The sequence below is a fragment of the Clupea harengus genome, chromosome 2 (assembly GCF_900700415.2).
Source record: "Clupea harengus chromosome 2, Ch_v2.0.2, whole genome shotgun sequence".
Lineage (NCBI taxonomy): Eukaryota > Metazoa > Chordata > Actinopteri > Clupeiformes > Clupeidae > Clupea > Clupea harengus.
The window spans coordinates 10,493,307-10,516,080 of record NC_045153.1 but is presented as its reverse complement, the minus strand read 5'-3'; the positions used below and the strand labels follow the sequence as shown (position 1 = coordinate 10,516,080).

General features: G+C 46.4%; 1 protein-coding gene across 1 annotated transcript in view; it reads left to right on the top strand.

Annotated features, from left to right (window-relative positions):
* Positions 1-1,080: 1,080 nt before the first annotated feature.
* Positions 1,081-22,774, top strand: part of LOC105894199 (CLIP-associating protein 1-like) — a 46,507-nt gene continuing 24,813 nt past the window's right edge. Inside the window, exons 1-17 of the mRNA XM_031577645.2 lie at positions 1,081-1,117; positions 2,373-2,546; positions 4,528-4,607; positions 5,159-5,251; positions 5,846-5,991; positions 7,179-7,314; positions 7,954-8,024; positions 8,490-8,549; positions 9,449-9,526; positions 9,938-10,105; positions 12,559-12,605; positions 12,966-13,136; positions 14,709-14,732; positions 17,417-17,524; positions 19,301-19,462; positions 21,399-21,560; positions 22,537-22,599. Of these exons, the coding sequence (XP_031433505.1) occupies positions 1,081-1,117; positions 2,373-2,546; positions 4,528-4,607; positions 5,159-5,251; positions 5,846-5,991; positions 7,179-7,314; positions 7,954-8,024; positions 8,490-8,549; positions 9,449-9,526; positions 9,938-10,105; positions 12,559-12,605; positions 12,966-13,136; positions 14,709-14,732; positions 17,417-17,524; positions 19,301-19,462; positions 21,399-21,560; positions 22,537-22,599 (1,780 nt within the window). The remainder of the gene's footprint in view (positions 1,118-2,372; positions 2,547-4,527; positions 4,608-5,158; positions 5,252-5,845; positions 5,992-7,178; positions 7,315-7,953; positions 8,025-8,489; positions 8,550-9,448; positions 9,527-9,937; positions 10,106-12,558; positions 12,606-12,965; positions 13,137-14,708; positions 14,733-17,416; positions 17,525-19,300; positions 19,463-21,398; positions 21,561-22,536; positions 22,600-22,774) is intronic.

Sequence of the window (22,774 nt, the reverse complement as noted above, 5' to 3'; positions counted from 1 at the left end):
GCTGTAGGGCTCCCATGTCTAGATGATCTCCCCCCGGCCCGTAGTAGAAGGGAGCCCAGTGTAAATCAGAGTGACAGTGCCTCACAGGAGGAGCCCTTTTCTCCTCCTCCTCTTCCTCATCATCCTCATCATCCTCCTCCTCCTCCTCCTCCTCCTCCTCTCTCGCTCTCTTGAAGGCACCTGAAGGCCTCTCGCTGCTGCCTGCCATCTAAAGACCCCTGCTTTCATTTCAGATGATATAGTTTGAGGGGGAAATGGTTCTGTAGTGTTATATCATAATATCATGTTTGGAAAGTTCCACTTTATGGAAGTAGCCTGAGGTGCAATGTGATTGGTTAGTCATTTATCAGTCCAGTATGTTTTGTGATATGAAGCGCATGGACCCTTTGGTCAGTCAGCAGACATTCTTTTATACTTTAAACTGCCTGAGACATTCTGTCTAGGTGTGTGTGTGTGTGTGTGCACTGCTTTAAGTTCTTCTCTATGAGGAGAGGTGATCCGTGGCAGATGCCGTTATTGTATATAACAGTCCTGTTCTCGTGTGTGGCACGTTCTTATGAGGAAGGAGGGGTTGAGGTGCAGGGAGCCGTGTCACTGTGATTGAGCTCCAGTGTATAATAGTGTCAGATACAGATGACATCACTGTTGGGTTAGCAGTCCCTTAGGATCAGTGAAATTCCCAGCATCTCCTGCTCGTCCTCCGGGTGATGATGACTGTTCAGGCACACACACACACACACACACTCATACACATACACATACACATACACATACACACACTCACACACACACTCTCACACACACACACACACACACACACACACACACACACACACACACACACACACACACACACACACACACACACACACACTCCGGAGGCAGTTACATAGATTGACGGCTCACCTCAGGATATGCTCCAGAGAGTACTTTGTTTGGCTAAAAATCGGCTCCCTCCCTCCCTCCCTCGCTCGCCATGTTCACAGTCACACACACGCACAGGCACATACACACAGACACACACACGCACGGCAGCTGTGGCAGTATTGGTGTCACGGCTGGGCGAGTGAGGCAGAGAGCATGCTGAGGAAGCTGGTGTGCAGGAGGATCTGTGCTCGTAAGACGTTAACGCTAACGTGATCTTCTCCTCCTCCTCTCGTTTTGTCCTTTCCTGCCTCTTTTCTCCTCTTTTCTCTTTCTCCTTACTCTGTCTCCCTTTCTTCTTCTCTTTCCCTGTCGTTCTTTCCCTCCTTTCTTTCTGCCTAATCCTTTTTCAGATTCTCCCTCTCTTTCTCTCCCTCTCTTTCATTCTCCCTCTCTCTCTCTCCATCTATTAGTCACGCTTTCTCAGTTTTCCCCAAATCTACCTCAACTCCTTGAGGTTTCTCTCTGCACCCTTTCTCCCTCTCCTCCCAACTTCTCCTCTCCTCCTCCCAACTTCTCCTCCTCCTCCATGCTGAGAGAGGGGTCCGCTGTAGCTCTCAGTATTTCCCATGATGCCAGTTGTAGCTGTAATGGCGTATGTGTGGTTGTTTGTGCTGAAGAACGTCGTAAATCTGAAATATGTGCTCCTTCCATTGTGCTGATTCTGATTGCATTGTATTTATTACACACTTGAGAGCGGATCGGTACAGGATTGCCATTGTGGAAAGCTTGGGAAAGTATTTTATTGAGGATGTCTGTGTGCATTGTCTGACTGTTCCTCTTGTTTAATGTTTTTGCCATTTTGTTGGTTATACAACACTGGTCAGTCTAATGGGCTAATCCACGGTTAGCCTATAGGAGGGCGCTAACAGGCAGGACACCCATTAGCAATCAATAGTCTCTGTAGCGGACACGGGACAGACATGGGTCTTTGTCTTCTTCTTCAAAACTGCAGACAGGAAAGGATCCGTACATGGCTAGCCACTTGTTTGTCTGTTTGTTCATTTAGTGTACACCAATTATGTTTTTAAAGAGTCAAGTGCGTTGTCTGTAGTTTTGTATGGATGGTATCATTCTCGTCAGAAATGGGCAAATGATATACTGTCTTCACGCGTATCCCAGGGGATCTTCAATATCATATCTGAGTAGTCATTCTTGCTTTTACTATAAAACACCACCTCAAAAGTGTTTGAGTGTGAAAGAAAAAACGAAATGACTGCTGAAGCACTGTGCTGTGATTGGCTCAAATCCGAGGGAGCCCAGCGACGAATGAAAAAGAAACTAGGCACCTTGACATCATAGAAGAGTGCTGCTTTTCATAATGACTGCATGTGGTTGCATTGAGTGTGTGTGGACGCAGTGTTAAGTGTGTGTGGACGCAGTGTTAAGTGTGTGTGGATGCAGTGTTAAGTGTGTGTGGACGCAGTGTTAAGTGTGTGTGGACGCAGTGTTAAGTGTGTGTTGTTTTCTGTATCCTGCAGATAAGAACTTTGAGGATGAAGACTCTGTGGACGGGGGCCGGTCCTCCTCCTCTTCCTCCTCCAGAGCCCCGCCCAGTGGCCGGAGAGGCGGGGCCGTGGGCTCCATGCGAAGGCCCAGCTCTGCGTCGTCTAAGGCTCCAGGTAAGACCCCATCACAGTTCTCTTCATCCTCGTTTAGTTCCCGTCACTGTTCTTCAGTTCTCTTCATCCCCGTTTAGTTCCCGTCACCGTTCTTCAGTGCCCATCACTCCGGGATAGTCTTTGCCTACCAACCCAAGCCTGTGGCTTGATAAACCCTCAAACTTAGTCTTTGTCTACCAACCCAAGCTTTGCTGAGCTGGGAAAGAACAGGAAGTCTAGTCATGTCATTGGTGCATAATTCAATTAGTGCTAAGAAATCTGAGCACATTCATTGTAATGTTGGTGGTTCATTGTAATGTGAGGTTCCTGGCACTCAACTGTAGCCATCTTCAAATCTCTGGCTCTGTAGGGGGTTAATCTTGGTCGATTACCAGTTCAAGATCAACAATTCAGTGTTGATGTGCTACTGTTCAAAAACGAATCTCTAGAAGCAGATTTTATGTCACGCAGCTTTATGACCGGGAAAAGAAATGACTGCAGGAACAAAAAAAAGTTTAAAAAAGGAGTTAGATACACTGCCAACCCATTGCATGCTTCTTTCTCTCTCTCTCTCTCTCTCTCTCTCTCTCTCTCTCTCTCTCTCTCTCTCTCTCTTTATCACTCGCTCTCTATCTCTTTGATTTTCTCTCTTTTTTTTCTCTCTCTCGCTCTCTTTCTCTCTCTCTCTCTTTATCACTCTCTCTCTATCTCTCTGATTTTCTCTCTTTTTTTCTCTCTTTCTTTCTCTCTCTCTCTCTCTCTCTCTCTCTCTGTCTCTGTCTCTCTCTCTCTGGCTCTCTCTCTGGCTCTCTCTCTCTCGCTCTCCCTCTCTCTCCACTAAAGCCACTAGCTGAATTGCATGCATAGCTCTTATCTTGCTGAGAGCATGTGTCCGTGCACTGAGTGACCTTTGGGTGAATGGGAATTATCGATGGACTGAGGTCAACAGAGGTCTTCCCATGAGCACTCTGTGGTCATCTCTGTGACGTTACGTAACTAGGGATATGTCAGTGGGCAGCCTGTTGTGTGCAAAGCACGCTGGGATTGAAATAGAATCAGTATAAAAGACACGCACGGAAGAGGGTGTGTGGGGGGGGGGGGGCGGCAAGTAGGCAACAGTGTTTTTTTGTAATGAGGTTTAAAATAAGAAGGGAGTATTTAAAGAATGTTCAAAGGGCCTCCTGTAAACTGAATTCAATTGAGTTAGCTAAATTACCCATGACGGATTGAGTGTGGATTTGAAGTCGATTAGCGCTGCACTTTGTGTCGAGGGTCAAACAATATGTGAGTCAAAATGCCAATTAAAAAGTGTCAGCTGTAACGTATTTTCTGAGAAATGATCTAAAGGGGTTTGTGTGAAATAAGCCTGCAGGTATCCACCACACACAGGGAATCCTGTCGGGCTTAGCAACATGTGCGGTGTATTTTAAGGCTTGAGGTGGCTCTCTTAATGGCTTATAGTTTTCATAGCGCAAAGATACTCTATGATGTAACAAGTCTAGGTTAGCCTTGGGGCAGGATAAATGTATTATTGCTTAGCGTGTATAAATCCTCAGACTTTAGTGCACAGTCAAGGGTCAAAGGGCATAGCATAGCTAAAGAACAAGTGCACAATTATGCTTCTGACTTGTTCTACTTTTGTGTAATTGCTTTTTCCCCAAAGCATTCCGCAGCATCTGCATAAGCTAAAAAACAACACTTTTATCTCTGTTCTGTTAATGTATGAAAAGACAGGGACTTCCCTGAGCCACTATTGGTGCAGAGGTAATGCCTTTTTTGTGTGTCTGTGTGTTTCTGTGTGTGTGTGTGCGTGTGTGCGTGTGGGTTCGTTTCTGTGTGTGTGTGTGCGTGTGTGCGTGTGGGTGCGTTTCTGTGTGTGTGTCTGTCTGTCTGTCTGTCTGTCTGTCTGTCTGTCTGTCTGTGTGTGTGTGTGTGTGTGTGTGTGTGTGTGTGTGTGTGTGTGTGTGTGTGTGTGTGTGTGTGTGTGCATATGTGCGTCCAGCAGGGAAAGAGGGAGCGAGTGCAGGAGCATTAGACGAGGATGACTTCATGAAGGCCTTTGAGGACGTGCCCAGTGTAAAGGTACAGCTGCACTAGTCACAGCACTGCTCACTCACCTACACTTCAGCCTGGACTCGTTCTTTCTTTTTCTTTCTTTTTCTCTCTCTCTCTTTCTTTTGCTTTCCTCTGTCTCTCCATCATTCTCTGTTTCATATGTTAATTATCTCTTTCTCTAAGCATACTGAGCTTTAGGTGAATGCAGTATTCCAATATTGTTAACACCTGTTATGTAACCAGAAATGTCTTCACTCTCCTCCTTTCTGTCTCTCTCTCCCTCCCTTTCTACCCTTCTCTCTCTCTCTTTACCCCTCTCTCTATCTCCATCTATCCCTCTCTCTCTCCATCTATCTCTCTCTTTCTCTCTCCCTCCCACTCTTCCCCTCTCTCTACCTCTCCCTCTCTCTCTCTCTCTCTCTCTCTCTCCATCTCTCTCTCTCTCTCTCCTTCTCTCCCTCCCACTCTTCCCCTCTCTCTACCTCTCCCTCCCTCTCTCTCTCTCTCTCTCTCTCTCTCTCTCCCTCCCACTCTTCCCCTTTCTCTCTCTCTCTCTCTCTCTCTCGCTCTCTCTGCAGGTCCACTCCAACCGAGAGCTGGAGGACTCTTTGGGGAAGATCAGGGAGATTCTGTCTGATGACAAGCATGACTGGGAGCACAGAGTCACTGCTGTAAGTCACTGACCCCACACACTCACTGCACAGACACCCACATCTTCTTACTACATTTATTTAACAATGACGGATGTTAATGAACACTTATGTCTCTATGAATCACATTTGGTTCCCCAGATTGTACCTGTTGACTAAAGACATATTCTATTGGTTCCCCAGATTGTGCCTGTTGACGAAAGACATATTCTGTTGGTTCTCCATATTGTACCTGTTGACTAAAGACATATTCTATTGGTTCCCCATATTGTACCCGTTGACGAAAGACATATTCTATTGGTTCTCCATATTGTACCTGTTGACTAAAGACATATTCTATTGGTTCCCCATATTGTACCTGTTGACTAAAGACATATTCTATTGGTTCCCCATATTGTACCTGTTGACGAAAGACATATTCTATTGGTTCTCCATATTGTACCTGTTGACGAAAGACATATTCTATTGGTTCTCAGCGCCTCTATGCCTCCTCCTATCAGAACACATTTGTTGAGCCTTGAGCACTAGAACTAGAGAAAGGAAAAAGTATTTTTGAAGTAACTTTAAGAGTAGCTCATATCTCATGTGTGTTGTTTCTCTCCTGGTCCTCCTCAGCTGAAGAAGTTCCGCTCCCTGCTGCTAGGGGGCGCTGTTGAGCACGATGCCTTCTCCCAGCAGCTGCGCCTGATGGAGCCCGCCTTCAAGCTCTCGGCCAAAGACCTGCGCTCACAGGTGGTGCGAGAGGCCTGCATAACGCTAGGGTAAGAGGACATCACACACACACACACACACACACACACACACACACATATACACACATACACACACATACACACAGACACACAGACACACACATACACAAACACACCCACATATACACAAACACACCCACATATACACAAACACACCCACACACACACACACACACACACACACACACACACACACACACACACACACACACACACACACACACACACAAATGCAGAGCTTTACTGGTGCGCGTGTCTGGCTCCAAAGTGAAATCTGTAATCCTTAACTGAAGTAGGAGGCACGTCAGGAAACAGCCGCTGGGAAACACGCTCCATCACTTAGTTTTTTTTTTTCGAACGTGAGTGTAGATTTCCGCTGCGGATCGGTTCCATCTATGTGTTCCGCCACACACATATCTCACCAGGCAAACACACACACTCTCACACACACACACACACAGATATCTCACCAGGCGGCCTCGCTGGAATATTAACGACAGAACCTTCTCGGCACGGAGCATTAATCGAAACGCCCGGGCCATGCTTCACGCAAGGGTTTAGACGTTCTGTTGGGTCCGTAATGCGGTTCTAATGAGGTGGAACCGGCACGGGCAGATCGTGGAGTAGAACTTCACTCATCAACCCCAGAGATTTTGATGAATATGTAACGAGACTCCATACTTTGCTCTGACGGTCTACCATAAGCCCTTCTGACTGACTATAAATCGCCTTCATCTCCCCACTTGGCTGCCAGCGCCTGGCTGTCGGTGGGTTTAAAACGTTCCTCACAGGATGAGTTACTCTCCGGCGCAGACGGCTCATGCGTCACGTCACGCCACGCCTCACAAGCATCCAGTGTTAAATGTCACGAACATGAACGATATAAAAAGATGTAGTGGGCCCTCAAAGTGAATCATATTACATACATCATACACTTAGTCATTTCTCCGCAGATGTTTCATTTCATTTGAATGTATTTTGCTGCACATTAAGTGTTGAGAGGCCACAGACTTTGTCAGGCGTCCACACACACTATCAGTGCCTCCGCCTCGGGTCCTCTCTGGTGCTACTGTCTTACTGGGGACCCAAGTGAGACACGCACTGTTGTCATTTTTAATGATGTTTGCCCTGTGTGTGTGTGTGTGTGTGTGTTTGTGTGTGTGTGTATATGTGTGTGTCACTTTCCCTTTCTTTAGACACCTGTCCTTCCTGCTCGGGAACAAGTTTGACCACACCGCTGAGTGCATCATGCCCATCTTGCTCAACCTGGTGCCCAACAGCGCCAAGGTCATGGCTACGTCAGGGGTGGCTGTCATCCGTCTCATCCTCAGGGTGAGTGCCGCTCTTCGGCTCCCCCTGCTGAGTGCAGATGAACATTACACCCAAGGGTTGGGCTGGATGTGAATGAATGTGGATTGCAATGGAATTTTATTTATTTTTTTCACACACAGTACTGTGCAAAGATTTTAGGAATTTTCTTACTTACTTTTTTTTTGTCTACTGCATTAGTGTCAACATTCTTTTGTATGCACTTTGTATGTTGTTAATTGATAAGTAATATATATTCATGTCATTTTGAAAGCATCCTCACTTTACAGCATTGTATCCAACGTGCCTAAATCTTTTGCATAGGACTGCATGTTCTTTTAATATTTTCTATGGCAGATATTACCTCTAGTTCTCTGGTAATTTATCTTAACAATGAAAAAACACCATGAAAATGTTATGACATTTCTGAAGACATCATTTTTTCCCCTGAGAGCGTATTGGTGCAGTATGGTCTCCTCTATAGATTAATGTCCTCTACAGATTAATGTCCTCTATAGATTCATGTCCTCTATAGATTAATGTCCTCTATAGATTCATGTCCTCTACAGATGAACGTCCTCTATAGATTAATGTCCTCTATAGATTCATGTCCTCTACAGATTAATGTAGTATAGATTGACTGACCGTGTCTCCCTCTTGCAGCACACCCACTATCCCCGCCTCATCCCCATCATCACAAGCAACTGCACGTCCAAATCGGTGGCTGTCAGGAGGTAAGATGGGATCAGTCTCACACAGTTCAGACACCTCTCAGTCTCACACACAGCTCAGATACCTCTCAGTCTCACCTACAGCTCAGATACCTCTCAGTCTCACACAGCTTAGATACCTCTCAGTCTCACACAGCACAGCTCAGATACCTCTTAGTCTCACGCAGATCAGATCAGATACCTCTCAGTCTCACACAGCACAGATACCTCTCAGTCTCACACAGCACAGATACCTCTCAGTCTCACACAGCACAGATACCTCTCAGTCTCACACACAGCTCAGATACCTCTCAGTCTCACACAGCTCAGATACCTCTCAGTCTCACACAGCACAGATCAGATACCTCTCAGTCTCACACAGCTCTCCCACTGCACATGAGCTGCACAGGAACAGCAGATATGTGTTGTTGCTTTGGTGTGTTGGATGAAACTGATTATGTGTTTTTTTTCCCCCTCTCTCCTGGTTAGACGTTGTTATGAGTTCTTAGACCTGATGTTGACAGATTGGCAGTCGAACACACTGGAGAAGTGAGTCTGAAAGCCCATCTCTCTCTTTCTCTCTCTTTTTTTCTCTCTCTCTCTCTCACACACACACACACACACACACACACACACACTTCAGAATACAAGTGATCATACACACACACACACACACATACTCACACTCTCACACATGTACACTCACACACATATTCCAGGGGTCTAACAAAGCCCTTATTGGGAACACAACCAGGTATGTTCCCAGACATTCCTAACATCTTCCGTTTAATGTATTTAGGGAGACATTTATACACATGATCATGCTCATGTTCACATACACGGACAGAATCTCCCTCACACACACACACACACACACACACACACACACACACACACACACACACACCCACAATTTCACATTAGTGACATTTTGGGTAACGTGAGGGGTTCGCTCGACTGGACTACTGATGAGCAGTCCCCCCTCATGAGGGTGGGTGAGGGTGTGTGGGGGGATGTATTGATGAGCAACCGTCCGTTGCCATGGAGATGTACCCCCCCCCCCCCCCCCCCCAGAGCCCTTTAAAAAGGAGCGTAGTGCTCCCTCTCCTCCTCTTCTCTCCTCCTCTTCTCTCCAGCTCTCCTGTGGGTTTGCCTGGGGTCTGCATAGAGCTGCCATTAAACCCAGGAGGAGTTGGATCAGGACAGGCAGAGTCTCTGGACTCACTTCCACCTTCTTGTTAGTCAGATTGACTCTTAAGTCCATTTTTTAGTTTGGGGCATTATTAGAGTCTATAATTGGGTTCAGCCTTGGAATGCACAGGTATTGACTGACAGAGACGCACACTGAAGAGGCGACCACTGCGTAGTGTGTGTGTGTGTGTGTGTGAGTGTGAGTGTGTGTGTGTGTGGAGTTGTCCGTGATCGGCCATGTTTCCCTACTACCCCAGACACGTGGCCGTCCTCTCTGAGACCATCAGGAAGGGCATCCACGACGCCGACTCTGAGGCTCGCTCCATCGCCAGGAAGTAAGAACCAGCCCACACCTTCTCTCTTTCTCTCTCCTTCTCTCTCTCTCTCTCTCTCTCTCTCTTTCTCTCTCTCTATCTCTCCCTTTCTCTCTCTCTCTCTCTCTCTCTCTCTCTCCTTCTCTCTCCCTGTCGCTCCTCGCTCTCTCTGAAGTACTGTTCCTTTACGTTCCTAACCTTTGTCTGTGTGCGTAGATGTGTAGATTATTCTTGAGTTAGGATTAAAGTTAGACTGAAGGTTCTTCTTGTTCGTTTTCCTTTTTTAGACTTTTTTGCGTTTAACCTGTTGACTTATCTAATGACACTGTCTCTTTCACTCTGTTTCACTCTTTCTCTCTCTCTCTCTGTTGGTCTTTTTTACATCTTTCTCTCTCTCTCTCTTTCTCTCTCTCTCTTTTGCTGTCTTTCTAGGTGTTATTGGAATTTCCATGGCCATTATGGTCGGGAGGCGGAGCATCTGTACCAGGCTCTGGAGTCGTCCTATCAGAAGGCTCTGCAGTCTCACCTGAAGGGCTCTGACAGCGTCATGTCCCTCCCACAATCCGACCGCTCTTCCTCCAGCTCTCAGGAGAGCCTCAAGTAAGAAAACACACACACACACACACACACACACACACACATACATAAGTACACACTCACACACACATGTTCACACACACACAGGCTCACACACACACACACACACACACACATGTTCACACACATACAGGCATGCATGTGCATATGCAAACACACACACATGCACCCAGATAAATGCCACAGGCACACATATACACACAGACACACACACACACACACACACACACATTAAGTGTCTGTAAAATCTGTAAAAGATGTATACAGTAGGTTACCCACTCACACATGGGATAGTCTCCTCCACCTACATCCCTGCGTCACCCACTCACACATGGATAGTCTCCTCCACCTACATCCCCTGCTTCACCCATTCACACATGGGATAGTCTGTGTGGGAAAACTCTTGTTCAGCCTATTTACTCTGAGGGATCAATCTGTCTGATTCTATCTATTATAGATCAGTGCCTTGATATGTGGGCCTTCTGCAGTGTTTGATGTGCTGTTTTCAGCCCCATTAAGAGGCATAATACACGCTGCTAAAGACTTCAACATTGACTTTGTGGCTTCTGCCAATACGTTTTCCTTGGAATGATGGTTTTCCGATCGCAGTGTGTGAGGATGCGTGGCGACGGGAGCTCAGGCCGCCTGTTCGCTGACTCGTAATCATATTTGGCTCACGTTAGCGTGTCACAACCAGCAGATCCTGATTGAATTTTTATAAACATAACGACCCCCCTGTCGGAGGTCAAGACCAGTGATGTCATCACAAAAACAGCATCTGCTAGGCGTCTCCTTCAGAGGCGAGTGACCTCATGTTTCTCTTTACGTGTGTTTGGCTTTGGTGAAGGCATTTATTGCTTCGACCCAGGGGGGCCTAGTCCTTGACCTGGGGAGGTTCATTCCTGTGGTATTGAGCAGTGCTCTCAAACTAATGGCCTCCTATTGATCATACAGTTAGGACATCAGAATGGATTGATAAGATATGGTATTGTTAGGGTTATAGTGTGTATATATAGTGTGTAGTGTATACACTATATAGTGTATATATGTATAATAGCAATTGCAAATGACTATTACTACTTTTAAATGAACTTCATCGGCTACTCTACTGCAGGATTTTAAGATCTGATTCATGTCCATTAATGAGGATTTTGAGGGAATTAATAAGCTTTACTAGAGTAGTCTGTGATAATAATCGCAGACAGTGCATAAGTGTCCTTATAGTACATACTAGAGAGTAAAGAGTACTAGAGCAGTCTGTTGTAATAATCACAGACCGCGGATAAGTGTCCTTATAGTACATACTAGAGAGTAAAGAGTACTAGAGCAGTCTGTTGTAATAATCACAGACCGCGGATAAGTGTCCTTATAGTACATACTAGAGAGTAAAGAGTACTAGAGCAGTCTGTTGTAATAATCACAGACCGCGGATAAGTGTCCTTATAGTACATACTAGAGAGTAAAGAGTACTAGAGCAGTCTGTTGTAATAATCACAGACCGTGGATAAGTGTTCTCACACCACAGCGTCATAAAGTGTGTTTCTTTTTAAATGGCACCAGGTCTTCCTTGTCAGTTTGAAGCAGCTGTGAAGCTTTTGGCAGATCTGCGTTTCCAGCCGTCTGTTTTGTCTTGAATGATTTGGCTCTGGCAGATCTGTGTTTCCAGCCGTCTGTTTTGTCTTTCATTTTTTGGCTCTGGCATGCCTGTCTCTTTCAATCTGTCCATCAAAGGACTCCCTCTGTCAGGAGGTTTCGTGTGAAGCAGAAGGAATTATACATGTCATCACATCAGTAGCTTTTAGGCTCCCCTCTGTGGGGGCAGAAAGCGCTGGTGACCTCTGTGACCTGGAAGCGTAACCGACCTGTCACATACGTTGCCGCTTGCTGCTGCCCATTTCACTGCCTCTCTCAGGAGTGAGTGAGTGACAGATGAGGCCTTCTTAGACACCGGCTGGCCCCGCCTCATATCCACAGGGTTTTTAAAATCCCATTTTCCATTCCTGGAAATGTAATGAAATTCAGTAAAAATTCATTGAAAGTTTTGGAAAAGTCATGAAGTTTGATGAAGTTAATTATTTTAAATACTTTGAATGTTTCATGTGCGTATTTCTGATGCAGTTTTCACTTGAATTGACATAGCCTAACTAGCCTATTCGAAAAGGGAAAAGGTTGTTTCATTTTCATTTAATAATAAGGCCCAACCTGAGGTGTAAACTACACAGTCTTGTGAAAGGTCATGGATATGTATTGAAAGGTCCTTGAAGTCCTTGAAAAGTTTAGAAATGTCGTCAATTAAAAAGGGTGGGAAGCCTGTATCAAGCGTTAAGACTGGGTGAGACGCTTCCTAATCTGTTGCTTCTCCCTCTCCCTCTCACTCTCTCCCTCTCTGTCTCTCTCTCCCTCTCCCTCTCTCTCTCTCTCTCTCTCTCTCTCTCTCTCTTTCTCTCTCTCCACAGCCGGCCCTTCACAGTGAAGAGTGTCATAGGAGGCAGCATGACCAGGAGTGGGTACCTCTTTATTTGCCTGTCTCGTCAGGGCAATCAGATAACCCTCATAAGCACTTTCACAGGCAGATTTTGTAAAGGTTGTTTCATCAGACTATACGCAACTGATTCCTCATCAGTTAAAATGTAACTTTGTAACTAAAATCTTTGTCTGTTTTATGAAGCTATAAAAGACATGGAATGCCGTCTTATTGTTGTCTCATTGCTTGGTCTCAATTGGTGTTAATGGTGTGAAATTCTTTGCCGTATAAATCTCCTTTTAACGTCAAAATGTAATACAAAGTTGTTCCTTTTAATATTTTATTAAAGACCTTAGGTCATTAAATCTTCCTCCTCCTCCTCCTCATCTTCCTCATCAGATAAACTAATGAGCTCACGGGCCCCGGTCCCGCCCGGCTCCCTCCAGCGTTCCCGTAGCGACATTGACGTCAACGCCGCGGCCAGCGCCAAGTCCCGCTTGTCCACGGTTCCCTCGGCCACGCCCTTCGGTTCGGCCGCCGCCCTGCCCCCAGGCTCCTACGCCTCATTGGGTAAGAAAGGCCACACCCCCACTCCCACCCCTCCACTGTACGGGGAAGATGGCTTTCTCTTTCAGTTTCTTATAGATTTTTTTAAAGTTGTGTTTGTAAAGGTATGGTAAGTCATAAATGTAAACGTGTATGTAATATCGCACACACACACACACACACACATTCACGCGTGCACACACACAAGACATCATATATGACTTTCTCTACCAGCCAGATCCTCTCTAAACTCTCTAAAACTCTAAAATAGGCGTATTTATTTACTTAATCACTTACTTAAGATCTCCCTTTGGGAGCCCATCCGTCTCGGGTCCCTTTTTTGATGTCTTAATTGCCGTGTTTTTAATGAGATAAATCCATAAAACCAGTGGCTTTTAGTGTCCCACCGAGCGGAGCGCATTAATCAGCCTGATGGAGCTGGCGCTGGAGCCGGGGCGATTAAGACGCGCAGTGAGGGGGAACCGCTTCGGTCACTGGTCTCCCTCGCCTGCCCACAAGTTCAGTTTAAGAGGAGGCTAAGCGCCAGGATGTGTGTGTGTGTGTGTGTGTGTCTCTCTGTGTGTGTGTGTGTGTGTCTCTGTGTGTGTGTGTGTGTGTCTCTGTGTGTGTGTGTGTGTGTGTGTGTGTGTGTGTGTGTGTGTGTGTGTGTGTGTGTGTGCGTTTGTGTCTCTGTGTGTGTGTGTGTGCGTGTGTGTCTCTGTGTGTGTGTGTCTGTGTGTGTGTGTGTGTGTGTTAATTATGTGGGTGTTTTCATCCAAAGAAAACCTTTCAGGGGATCGTTTCAAAAATGCTAACAACAATGAATTAGGTATGACATCTCACTATTATCTAAGAACACGCACATATATAGCTTTTAGTCTCATCAGATATCATAAAACACATCTGGTGTCGGAAAGGAACTGAAAGATGACACTCCGTTATGAAACCCATTGCCTTTGCAGTATACAACATTTCCTGCTGTCCTGCAAGCTAACTATTTGCTAACTATTTTCTGTGCTGCTATCTCTGCTTAGGATGCTGTGCTACTGCTTTGCTGGTTCAGTTAATGCTTTTGCCTAGTGTGCCCAATGCTCTTTGTCCCTTCTCCTCCGACCCCCCCTCTCAGGATGGTTCAGGGAAACAGCAAATAAAAAAGATGAATTCCTCACCACTGGACTGTTGGTCACAAGTCACAACGTGGCATATTATATTATGTTATATTATATTATATTATATTATAGTGCTGTTGGTAATGTGAGTGTTCCACTGAACCATCTGTGTGGAGGCTACAGGCCCTCTCTCCCCCTTGCTTAACTGACACTAACCTCTGCCTCTTCCGTCTCTGCTCCTGTCCAACTCTCTCTCTACTCTCGTCTCTCTCCTCTCTCTTCTCTCGTCTCTCCTCTCTCCTCTCTCTTCTCTACTCTCTCCTCTCTCCTCTCTTTTCTCTACTCTTTCTGCTCTCTACTCTCTCCTCTCGTCTCTCTTCTCTATCCTCTACTCTCTCCTCTCTCCTCTTTACTCTCTCCTCTCTACTCTACTCTCTCCTCTCTCTCTCCTCTCTGCGTTCTGCTGCTTATGCTTATTGCTCTAAAGATGGCGCCCCTGGTAGGCCAGATGGTAAGCTTTTTGTGTGTGTGTGTGTGTGTGTGTGTCACTGTCTGTCTGTATGTGTGAATCTGTCTCTCTCTCTTTCATTCTCAACCCATCTGTGTGTGTGTGTGTGTGTGTATATCTGTGCTGTCTCTGCCACTGCTTTTGGCAGCTCCTTACACCTCATCTCATTTGTCCTGTGTGAAGTATGTTAGTGTGTGTGTGTCCTAGAGCTGTCTATCAGATACCGCATGACCTGACTGCATGATATGCCCCCTAGCCCAGCCCACCGTGGCCAACCCCCTGCTAGAACACACTAGGCAATTTCACAATAACGCCAGGTCACATGACACGACTCAACACTGTTTATTGGTCAAAGTGATAAACCTACAGTTCGGCTCTTGATTTTAAACTCAAAGTATGTTTACTGTGATATCTAGATGTTCATAGTTAATGTGTTGTAACCAGTCATGAGACAGAGATTGATGAGCTCATTTAAGACGTGTGTGTCAACTGCTGTTAGCATCCTCATGTTGTGTCTTACCCTCTATGTTACCTGTTGTCTTCCGTCTCTAGGTTTGTCTCCGCATGTAGTCTTACGAGGTCTGTGTTTGTCAAATGTGTTTTTCTGAAAAATGTCTTTAACTGTCTTCATCCCCCATGTGACAATAATACAATGATTATTATTATTATTCCGTCTACCTGTAGCATCAAACTGTATAGAGTGTGAAGGCGATCGGGTGTAGCTCAGCATTAGCGCTTAGCGCTGCACTAGCTCGTACCTTGTCAAGTTGGTGACTGGTATATTTACAGGTAGGACTGTGAAGTGTCAGGTTATTTGCCCCGTGTGAAAGGTGTGCAATTCTTCAACTGTTCAGAGGAACACTTTTTACAAGGTTGTCATGGATAACTAATATGTAGCATGTTACTTTACCGCCACAACAGGACTCCGGTGGTGCACAACCCAGCCTTTAGCTGAGCAACCACGCTGACTGAGATGTTTACCACGTGGCTGTCAGAGCAGTCGGTGTTGTCCTGAAAGGAATGTATCACGGGCTGACCCCTTTCAGCATCTCGTATGCACTGGCCTGACTTTTCACCCCAGATCAAAGACCCTGACCTTGCCCTTATCCAGGCCTGACACTCAGGTGGGGTCAAAGGTCAAATTAAAAGTTTATATCTTAACTCGCCAACACTGTCCCCTTCTGCTGAATCATGCAGGTGGTTCCATCCAGTTATTCTCAATAGATGTGAACACTTGAGTTTTCTTGCTATAGATGACCATTTTTCTTACCGATTGTTTTACATACAGAAGTTTCAGTGTGGTCCAGTCCCTTGGTTTTGTTGCTCAGAACGTTTAAGCCTGTTGGGTCGTGGAACAGCATATCCAAATCTATAAACCATGACTTTCCACTAGTTATCTGTGTGTTGTAGTTGATAGCCTTGACTTGTAAAAGTTCATGCTTAATGCTGGTGATGGTTAGGGCTATTATCTCCTCACTTGTTGGAGTATTACATAAATTAACACCAGCCAGATACAAACAATGTCTGTGACCTCTGTGAACCCCTCGGCGTAGTCGTCCAGAACATGGGCTGGAATCTTAATGGCTTTATGCTGCTTGCATAGCCTCTGATAAGAGGAATGTGGATGTGGAAGTCTTTATGGGGGTCAAAAGAGGTTTTTTTGTGGTGTCGGGTCCTGAGGTAGGTTATTTTTAGATAGGCTTATCGGTTTATCGATTATCGGCGGGTTATGTATACCTGGTGTTATTTTATCGGCTATCGACGTGTTATATATACCTGGTGTTATTTTATCGGCTATCGACGTGTTATGTATACCTGGTGTTATTTTATCGGCTATCGACGTGTTATATATACCTGGTGTTATTTTACGGGCCTTTTATGGTACAGTTGCTGCTGTGCCGCATGGCTACGTTTTGTCCTGGTTCAAAGTTTGCTACTACCAGACCCCCCCCCTGAGAAAGGGCCCATATTTCATCAGTCAGTGATATAATGCGTGACTGGTTAACACACTCATGATAAGCATGTGCAGAGAAGGCACAGCTGCGTGTGTTGAAATGCCTGTGTGTGTGTGTGTGTGTGTTGGCCTTGTTTGAAGTTATATCTGTTCCGAAAAATGAATGGGAATTTCACCAGCTGGGATGTTATTCCGTGTTGGTCAGGGAATCAGTGTGTCCCTGCAGTACTTATCACCTTTACTGTGTCTAGGAAATAAGTTCGTGTTGATTCCTGTCTTCTGTTCAGAACTCCATTGTGGTCAGGTGTGGCATAGGTGCGATCAGGTTTGGTCAGCTGTGGCATAGGTGCGATCAGGTTTGGTCAGCTGTGGATTGAGGGGTTTGACCATGTAGTCCTGATGTTCAGCAGTAGGTTAAATATGAGAGTGGGTGCTGCCCAGCAGATAACCATATTTATTCTCTCTCACTCCCTCTCTTTCTCTCCCTCTCTCTCTCTCTCTCTCCCTCTCCCTTCATCTCTTTCTCTACCTCTCTTTCTCTCCCTGTCCCTCTCTCTCTCTTTCTCTCCTTCTCCCTCCCTCTCTCCCTTCATCTCTTTCTCTCCCTCCCTACCTCTCTCCCTCTTTCCCTCTCTCTCCTTCTCTTTCTCGGCCTCTGTCTCTCTCTCCCTCTCTTTCTCTGCCTATCTCTCTCCCTCTCCCCCTCTCTCTCTCCCTCTCTCCCTCTATCTAGGCCGTGTGCGTACCAGGAGGCAGAGCTCTGGCAATACGGTGGGTCCCAGCAGCACGGTCACAGACAGCCGTGGTCGGAGCCGGGCCAAGGTGGTGTCCCAGTCCCAGCGTAAGTACCTCACCTGGGGTCACATGTGGCCCCCCTCCCCCCTACCCAACACCACTGCCCACCACCACTCACTCTCAGCTGCCAGCAGCTAACCCAACTAACCAGCCAGTGTCAGTCGTTCTGCTTGACTGGACGTCAGAGCTGCAGCCATACCAGTGCTGAGCTAGTGCTGTAGAAGCTCTATGGAGCTATGATCGTCCTGATGAACAGGCTTGGTTGTAGTTCTGCAAAGCTCTTTAGATGCTGCCCCCCCCCCCCCCCTCAACCTATGTTCTAGAACATTCCATCCACTAGAATATAGGGAAGGAACTCTCATTCACATGTTCAATCACTTATGACTTCACGGTCAGGTTGACCTCATGACCCCCACTTTGCCATGTGGCGCTCTGGTGTCTCAATTTCTCTCTTCCCATCATGCAGTGCAATCGGATCAATCATGTTGATCTGTTGAGATCTCTTGTTTTTCTCTGTCCTTCCACGTCTCGTCTCGCCACCTCCACCATCTCCAAAGCAGCAGGCCTGGAGGTTTTAATAAGGCCATTCTGTAACTGAATCTCATGGATGACGTCCACTCACCCCGGTTACATGGTGGCATTAGTAAAACATGAGACCTACTAGTGCATGAGGCGGCTAATGTCTCGCCATTTAACGTGCTGAAACATTGTCACATTATGCATCTTTGTAACCGGCTGCTTCTCACCTGTCCTACAATGTGCTCACACACACAAGGATCCAGATCAGCTAACCCAACTAGTGGTAAGACCCCCCTCACCCCCAACCCCCCACCCCCACATCAGATTTCATCCCTCAAACCCCGTCCATGCAGACTCCTGCATGATGCCCATTCGCTGTAGTCTACATGTCTGCATGATCGTTTAAAATGTCTTTTCTGTTTGCCCTTCTTGTTGAATGTCTGTTATTGTTGTTCTTTTATCGGTCAAAATCCTGTCTGTCCGTCTTTATGGTCAAGAACATGGTCTGTTACAATGTATTTGGACTTTTATTTAAATTTTTGTATACAATTGTCTGTCGGTTTTATTGTCTTCGTCAGTAGCGATGTTGTAGTGACCTCTGTGTTTCATGCATTTATTTCCCCCCAGCACAGTTAGATCCTGGATCCAAATCCATACTGTTTGTCCTGTTGCTCTAAATGTCTTTAGAGCAATTGCGTCTGTTAGTGTTCACTGTGTGTATCCCATCAAAGCTGAACTCCCATCTCCATCCGAGTCCCCATTCCCCTGCTCTTGGGAACCAAGCAGCAAACATAAGACTAATAGGAGTAGTTTCTGCTCAATACAATCTGGACTACTCACACCAGTGGGTCATTTATATTGACGGCGATGTCTAAATCGCTAAGTGTGTGGTGAGCTGATTTGAGGAATTTGCAAGCTGGACAGGAGGTTAGTGAATTCAGCTTTGATTAGTGGATACATGGTCAGCAGTGTTATTATGTAACGACAGGGTCAGCTTCTACTGGCTTTAATGGGTTTTTACTCTCTGTCTGTCTGTCTGTCTGTCTGTCTGTCTGTCTGTCTGTCTGTCTGTCTGTCTGTCTGTCTGTGTGTGTGTGTACACGTCTTGGTATATGTTTGTATTCTTGTGGCTGTGTGTGTGTGTGTATCTGTGTGCCCTTGGTCTGTGAATCTGATATGTGTTGATGAGTGTTTGTGTACATGCCTATGGCTGTGTGTGTGTGTGTGTATGTGTATGTGTACGTGTGTTTGTATGTGTATTTGTGTGTGTGTGTGTGTGTGTGTGTGTCTGCACCTTCTCCAGCCGGTAGTCGTTCCAGTTCTCCAGGAAAGCTGCTGGGTCACACGTACGGCAGAATTCACCGCACCGCGGTCCCAGCCACCACTCCATCGTCAGAGAAGCGCACCAGGGTCCCCCGGAGCCAGGGATGCAGCCGGGAGACCAGCCCCAGCCGACTGGGCCTCGGTAAGGCGGCGCTCACCTCATTGACCCCCTGGAGCTTCCTGGCTCTGGAGATATGACCGCCAATAAAAAAGGCTCAGAGACAAGCAACCTGTATCTAACACGGTCATATAACAGAGACTTCAAACATCTCATGTGTATGTGAACACATACACAGTCCATATCGTAGTTGTGTTAAAGAAAAAGAAAATTGTTCTTTTAATGTGTATATTTTATTTCTTAAAGGTGTAGTCCACGATTCGAATCCAATACACTTTTTGTCAAATTCAGCGAATTTCTCCTTACAGTTTTCTAGCTGTCCGTTCAGTGTTTACATGAAAAAAAAAAAAACCTCTGATGTTCATGCACAGCCCAGGCTCTGTAAATGGGAAACAATTAAAACAGATTGGCTTGCACTGAGCCATAAACACAGTGCTTCAGGAGCACAGAAGGGAGGGGTGTACATTTGTTTGGTTGTCGAGCTGAAATATCAATAACCTTTTGCGAAACCGAATAGTTGACATACTAAACAGTTCTAAGAATCACTGATTTACTTCACCCAACCCGAAGTACAACACAAATCAACCTAATTATCATCTAACTCTCAATTTCGACACAGAATTATGTAAGATGTCCACCCAGTCTAGCTGGTCGCCATGCATCATAGTCATCACACAATCTAATCACATAAGAGCTCTTACACATTAACCAGACATGATCAATGATTTGCAAAAGGCCCCAGCAGAGGTTGGTGCAGAACCTTAAGCTATGGATGTGGAATGGAAGGTGATAATACCTCACTGATGGTGAAGGGTCTTGGTAAATATATTCTATAGGAGTTGGCCCTGCACGACGGACATAGAGATGAGATGGGATAGAGAGAATCAGGAAGCACTATGGTTAAGTGGTCATGGCTTTTTGTGTTTCTGGTGTAACTGTTGATGCTTATCGCCATGGATACCATTCAATGCTGCAATCTGTGTATAAACCCATCTTATAGCCATGTTTTTTGTTTGTTTTAATGATTGAGTGAATATAAACATGTCAAGGTTGTCCCCACTACTTGGCTACTTCCTTCTCTGTTCTTGACAAGAAGCTAGAATATGTAACACGAAAAAAATGACCATAACCCTCAATGTTATATATCTGTGGTGAAAGACCACAGACCGTAAGGTCTGGTCACAGCGTACACAAAACCAACAGGGTTCCATGTGTGGTAGAAATGCTCCATCACTGTCTCATCTGTCAGCGCCATTCCCTCTGTGCGAACTCCATCAGTTCAGCCCTACAGACCAGGGGCCAGCTTAGAGGAAGAATATCCCAGAGCATTTTTAAAGTGAATTTGCTGACGAGGAAGCTGATGCCATCATTGTCTGTCTGAGCCAGTGTCTGCTCACCTGTGGCTTATGTTTGTGGTCTGATTGGCCTGTGGTATTGAGTGATGGCAGGGTTGACCAATGGGCTCCCTCCATTGTCATCATGCTATGCTGATGTCATTGTGTCTCGTCAAAGGCTGCCTTTTTTAAAGATCTGTCCATAAGTAAACAGAATGTGACAACAATCGGACACATCTGAACTTGATCAGGCCTCCGTGTTAAAATATATTTGTTTATTGATTGAGACCGAAAGGTGATTTTGATGTGGTTTTCTTGAACTCAAACACAACCAATTACCAATAACTCCATTATTTCATTTAATTTAATTTCGTTTAACGTGGCTTCACCAAATGTCAATTGCTAATCCTTGGCGCCACGTGTGACATTAGTCTCTACCAACCAACCAACTGCCTCAGTCTCTTGCTTTCAATGTCCTGACTTGTCTCCCACTGAAAGGAGTCTCCTACCACCCCCCCCCCCCCTTCCCCCCAACAACCCCCCCCCCCCCTTCCTGTCCATGCCCTGTCTCTGATTGGCCGGCTGGCCGGCTGGCCTAACTAACGCCCTAACCTGTGTCCTAACAGCCAGGCTGTGTGGTAAAGCTCTTGTTCCTGCCGCTTCTCCCTACCGCACGCTAGCCCGGACCAGTCGCATCCCGCGGCCCAGCATGAGCCAGGGCTGCAGCCGCGACACCAGTCGCGAGAGCAGCCGCGACACCAGCCCCGCGCGGGGCTTCGCCCCTCTGGGTGAGTACACACACGTTCCCACCGACCCCCCCCCCCCCCCCTTCTGTGCACCCCCACCCCACACACACACACCCCCAAGCCCTCAGTGGATACCGCCACCCCCAAATTACCCCCATTCCCTTTCTCTGTAGTAAAGTCCATCCTAGGTTTCCAGAGCAACCAGCCCATGTTATCATGCCAGATACCTTCTCAGTAGTCCATAGCCATTAGGATACACCTAGCGTCCCACCCCCCCGGTGCAACTGTGCCTTCCTCTCCTCAGACAACCACCTGCCCCCCCCCCCCCCCCCCCCCCCTCAAATTCAGTCTCTTTCTCTGTGGTCCCCAGCGAACTGTATGAGAATTCTCAGTGCTGTTCTCTTTGCCTGCCCTCTTCTGCATGGTCTAACCTGTCAAATCTTTGAATGATCGCCCTCTCTCTCTCTCTCTCTCTCTCTCTCTCTCTCTCTCTCTCTCAAATTAATGGATGTTAATGTAAAACATGTCCTGATACGTAACATTGAAAACTCCGGTGCATCTTTGAAACATTTTCAAAAAGCAAGTCGACAAATTGTGAGATTCAAAAAAGGCAGCAGAAGGTCTTTGCTGATGTGCATGTGTCATAGCCATGGGCTCGTCCACTGACTGGTGTCGCCTGTGAACGTTGTTTGTTTTATGTGACCGCAGGTTTATGCTTGTTTGTCTGAGTGTTGTCTGAGTGTGTTTGTGTGTGTGTGTGTGGGTGCGTGCTTGCTTGCTTGCGCTTTCTCATGCAGGACTGGTGTGTGTGTGTGTGTGTGTGTGTGTGTGTGTGTGTGTGTGTGTGTGTGTTTTTGTTTGTTTGTCTGTCTGTCTGTCTGTCTGTCTGTCTTTATGTGTCTACCACTGCCAGCGATGGCAATTCATGGTGCGCGTTGCCTAGTGACACTAACCCCGCCCACCCATGTGGTGTGTGTGTGTCACCCTTCTTTCCCCCTCCCCCCCTTCCTTTCGGCAGCCTCCCGACGTCACTCTCGTTCCACCAGCGCTTTGTCCACGGCCGACCCCGTAGGGCAGTCAGGTGACCTGCATGATCCACGGACCCCGACAACACCATATTTGACCTTTTGACCTTTGACGTGCATGACGCCCCTCCCCCCAAACCACCCCACACCATGCCATATTTGGCCTCTGCATGCTCCTCCATTTTGTTTTCTTGGGGCGATACAGTGCGGCGATCTCGAGCAGGACACTAA